Source organism: Limulus polyphemus, unplaced genomic scaffold, assembly GCF_000517525.1.
Source record: "Limulus polyphemus unplaced genomic scaffold, Limulus_polyphemus-2.1.2 Scaffold3236, whole genome shotgun sequence".
NCBI lineage: Eukaryota > Metazoa > Arthropoda > Merostomata > Xiphosura > Limulidae > Limulus > Limulus polyphemus.
In genome coordinates, this window is record NW_013668846.1 from 27090 (window position 1) to 32463 (window position 5374).

A 5374-nucleotide genomic window follows, 5' to 3' on the forward strand; every position below is an offset into this window, starting at 1 on the left:
CCCACCATATTCTCCAGATATGGCACCACCAGATTACTATCTTTTTCGTTCGCTGCAACACCACTTTAATGGGAAGACGTATGCAGATGTGAAAGGTCTTAAAGAGGACATCGACATGTTTTTTACTTCAAAGCCAATGATTTCTTTAATCAGGGCATTAACAGCCTGCTTGTAAAATGGAAAAGCATCATTGATAAGACTGGAGACTATTTCATTTAATGAATGTTTTGTTTTGATATATATAAGTTGTTCGAGTTTTTCTTATCTAAAAATATGCGATATTAATTTCTTGATGACCTAATATTTTGAACTATCAACTATATGTGATGTTTAGAAAGATACAGGAATTTATTTTCATACAACTCTTGATACGAGTACAACTGAGGCAGACCACTGATCGTGCTAATAGGTCAAAGGTCAATTTTTGTTCCCTGCTAGCGGATGTTCTTGCGTATGATAATACCAGGCCACAGGTATTAACAAACTGTGTTACCAAAACTAGTCGGCTGAAACAACTAGTTAAGACTTTCATTATCGCAAAAACGTTTTCATTTTTTACTTTTCATGTATGGTAACCCAATATGCTTGAAAACAACTTATTATAAAATTAGCGGGAAGAACATTGATACGTGACGTCTAGTTCCACACAACCTTAACATCATTAGTGTACTTTTGTTTCTTGTAATCTGAAATAAGATACCGTTTCTTTAGGGACACCTGCCTAAGGCAATGTGGGCATATTCATGCTATATATTTTAATCTTTATTAGTTTCTTGTTGAGAATTCGTGATGCATTCCTAAACTGAAATGCTTACTTCACATAATAAAAACAGTATAATAATATCTCTTATAAACAAACATCCAAAATGCGAAATATGTACACATATAGCGCCCTCCATCTCTCACCTTGATTGGACAGGACGCGGCCTTATGGTTAGCTTGCCCTGGCCAATTTGTGAATATTCTAGTTCATGGTCCGAGTTCCATGGCCGCAAAAAAAAAAATGCGTTCAACATTTTGGGACCATGAGTGCGTTGTAAGAATGACAATCAAATCCCACTACTCACTCAGACAAGAGTAGTTCAAACATTAGCGGTAGGTGCTGTTGACTAGCTGCCTTTTCTTTAGTCTATCAGTTTAAACTTGGGGACACCTATTTACAGGTAGCTCCTATTCTTCTGTAATTTATCTGTTTGATTACTCGAAGTGTTTGATATGCAACGTATAAAACTTTTGTTGCTATTGGTTCCACGTCTACAGAAGTTTATTGCTTCAGGCTGAAATGAACAAAAAAGCGCCAAAATAATTTAATATGGTAAGGATAATGCATATTTTTTTCATAATTAGAAATTTGTGAGCTCATCGTTTGCGGAAATTGTTCCACTTTGGTTAAAACATGATGGAGCGGTAGCGTTAAGTCACGAATGTTGTGCGAAGACAAGAAACTGTGGTGTTCCATCTTATTCTTGCAGTCTGGTAATTTCCTGATTTCTTAACACACTAATGACTTTTAAAATGGTTCCTATTCTGTGTTGTTTTTTTCTATCTAGCTATTCTTGAAAAGCTTTTCCCATACTTTGTTAGTTTGTTGTTAGTCGGTAGTTAAGCACAAAGCTACACAGTGGGCTGTCTGTGCTCTGCCCATCACGGCTATCGAAACCCGGTTTCTAGCGTTGTGAGTCCGCAGACATACCGCTGTGCTACTGGGGGCTTTGGTGTTTGGAAAGGACGGGTGTTTTTCGTATGGGAAAGCCCCCCCCCCCAGTGGCACATCGGTATGCCTGCGGACTCACAACGCTAGAAACCGGGTTTCGATAGCTGTGGTGGGCAGAGCACAGATAGTCCATTGTGTAGCTTTATGCTTAATTACAAAAACAAAAAAAAACACCAAAATATTCAGAGATTGTTTATTTCTCGGGCGTAATGTTTGTTTTCTATTTGATATTAGTTATGGTTAGAAATCGAAAGTTAATTGCAAATTAATTTTCTCATAACGCTTTTGACATTCCTGTTTTCAGTAAACCTTTTAACTAAATTTTCTAATGAATTATATTTACGTAATTCCACCTTTCTTTAGTGAAATACAAATATTTCATATTTTCACAGCCCTGTGAGAAGAATACGTAATCATCTCTGACAAACAACTTTTACTTTTTGATGTGTATTTTTTAATCTGAATTATTCTGAACCACATAGAGAACTGATTGTTTGTAGCATTAATTACAGATTTTTTGGCTAAATTCCCTTAAATAAAACTTTTGTAGGAATTCTATTACAGTTGGACTTAATGGAGATTAAACTCGAGCAGTTAAGTAATGTCTCCTGTGAATAATGATAAATAATTCTTTTGTTTTGGGTTGTACCTAACTTAAGACAGCTAAATTATTCCAGTAAATTAACTTAGAAAATAAATTATTAGGTTTTTCAAGTCAAATTATCGGCTTACCAAATTTTCTTAAATTCGGGCCTGGTTGTTTTCGTTATATTAAACATATTTTTCTTAACGGTAAACGTAAATGGGAAAAGTTTAACTTGACAATATATGATTCGTATGTCTCTAAAGTAAATTCTCTCACGTATCATAATAAAACATGGTGATTACTCACTAAATTTAAAAATAAAACAGCGTCGGGTATATAAATGTTTCAGTGAAAGAAAATTATCCTTCATTAATGTTATGTTTTCCTAATCGTTTTGATTGGTTGCTTGTTTGCTTATTTCTTTTAATCACAAACCTCCACAATGGACTATTTACATTGTGCCCAACGCATGAAAAGAACCCAGAATATAATATTAGAACCCTCAACTTATTTCTGAATCATCCACGAAGGGGGGGAGAGAGCTTCGAGAGGAAAACACATCATATTATTATTATTTAATTTATATAGTGCCCCTGCAGAGCTATGATATTCGCTTGTAATAATATTCAGCAAGACGTGAGAAAAAAAGAAAAGAAATTCCCATTAACAAACAGGTTACGATACACATTTAAATTAAAACTTAACCAGTCCAAAATGTTCTCTCCCCCACCTCTTCCCTGTGGCCCAGCAGTAAAACTTGAGGACTTAAAACGCTAAAATATTATATTCGGGGTTGGATCCAGATAGAGGCCGCAGCACAGATAGCCCTTTGTGCAGCTTTATGTTCACTTAATAAGAAACAAACAGGCGTGTTTCCTATCCTTTAGTATTTTAATGGGTATTCACTGCTACCGTATGTACGTTACTGATAGTTGAAAACGTCGGTACAACTATTTACCACTTTCTACCTTCTTTGTGACGTGCGTGCTGTTACAGCGAATTTTCGTCAAACGCGACAATGTTTAGATTAAAAACAATTTATTTTTGAAATCCCTCTATTAATTTGCATGTACTTAACCACTGTTGTAGGCTTAAGTGTTTCGAGATTTGCTTCGGGACTCACTTAATGAGTTGGAAAGCTTATAAATGTTTAGTCAAACACGAAGTTACCATGTTACTTTAATTTAAGGATTTAGTGATTATCATGTTACTTTAGCTTAGGGATTTAGTCATTATCATGTTTCTTTAGCTTAGGGATTTAGTCATTATCATTAACATCCGTTTCTTTTTATCTTTTCAGTATTAGCAAGTGCTAAAAATGAGATTTTTGTCCTATTAAGAGATGTATTCTTATCTAACTTTCTTTGGATCTTGTATTAAATTCGCTTTATTGCTTGAAGGAGTTGAAAAGATAATTCACCCGAACTTCTGCGCGCAATGCCTTATTTACAAAAGGTTTCACACAGTATCTATTCTTTAGTCTTCTTTGTCATTAACCTCATGTTAAGTTGATTTTCCCTGTTTTTTGTTTTGTTAAGTATTGACGTCACTCTCCAACTCTTTAGATTTGTCTCCTCACGTCACGTACTTGTAGATCATGTTTAGGCTTTATTAGGTTTCAGCATGATTCATTTAGTTTAATGGCCATTTTTTAACTTATTTTTGGATAGCTCTTCCTGATCGACAACTGTGCTGATGACTGGAGGATAGCAATGACATGGGAAAGAATAACTCTAATCCTTCTAGAACTAACAATCTGTGGTGTGCATCCAGTGCCTGGGGAGTATTACTTCATGTGGACCACTAAACTATCTAACCACGGGGGTCGAGTTGAGTCCACTAAAGTCCCCATTGATGTGACATTATCGCTTCCCATGTTTCTTCGTCTCTACCTCATCTGTCGGGTCATGTTGCTGCACAGCAAACTCTTTACGGATGCTTCATCCAGAAGTATTGGTGCCCTTAATCGCATCAACTTCAACACCAGGTTCGTACTGAAGACCTTGATGACGATATGTCCAGGAACTGTGTTGCTAGTCTTTATGGTGTCCCTATGGATCATTGCTAGCTGGACACTCCGTCTGTGTGAAAGGTATCGTCATTTTTTTTCTTTCTAATTTCCACTCGTGATTTCAAAGAGATTTCAGGAAATCGGTATTCAATATTTGATCGTATAATATTTTTTAAAATTGTGTTCCACAATTTGTAGTTTATTTTGACAAAAATATTTTATTCTTTTGGTCAAAAGAGTAAAAATACATGTATTGTCACAGAAGTAAATATCCTTTCATGTAAAAACTCGTAACAATCTATTTTCTTTCTCAGTCAAAATGGTCCTCAGGCGGAGAGTTTTAAAAACCACCAGGTGTGCAGGCCTTTTTTTTATTATTTACCAGGTTACAAATGCAACTGTTTACCTGGGTCATTCGAGAAAGCGATGATCATACACCGGACGTTAAATTAGAAAAATGATTGCTGCATAGGACAAATCTTAGTCATGCCACTGTTAGTATTTGTTCTAAACATTGAAGCATTTGGTATTTTAAACCTGAACGGTGACACCTTATGTGACACGTTGACTAAAAGTCCAGATTAGAGATCACCAAGACTCCATCCCAAATTTAGAACTGCTGACGAATAGGGAGGAAACCATTTAGTAGCATCCGCCGCCAAAAGACTACTTTTAACCGAATGGCGGGGCTGAATTTCATGGTTATAATTGCTGAAAGTGTAAAGCGGGCTTAACGGCATATCACGTCTCGAACCCTAGACACAGCGCGGCACTCTTAACTAATAAACCACGACCGGCCCTCTCCAACCTATAACGTTCTTACCACTATTTAGGGAGGGAATAAAATCATTCTACCTGCACGTTACAAAATTACTCTCACACGCCTACAAAATTACTCCACACGCCTGCAAAATCACTCTCACACGCCTGCAAAATCACTCTCACACGCCTACAAAATTACTCTCACACGCCTACAAAATTACTCTCACACGCCTACAAAATTACTCTCACACCCCTACAAAATTACTCTCACACGCCTACAAAATCACTCTCACTCGCCTAC

General features: G+C 36.4%; 1 protein-coding gene across 1 annotated transcript in view; it reads left to right on the forward strand.

Annotated features, from left to right (window-relative positions):
* The window catches only part of LOC106468958 (small conductance calcium-activated potassium channel protein-like), a 56247-nt gene that overhangs the window by 20682 nt on the left and 30191 nt on the right, over window positions 1-5374 (forward strand). The window contains exon 2 of the mRNA XM_022397358.1: window positions 3971-4392. Within this exon, the coding sequence (XP_022253066.1) occupies window positions 3971-4392 (422 nt within the window). The remainder of the gene's footprint in view (window positions 1-3970; window positions 4393-5374) is intronic.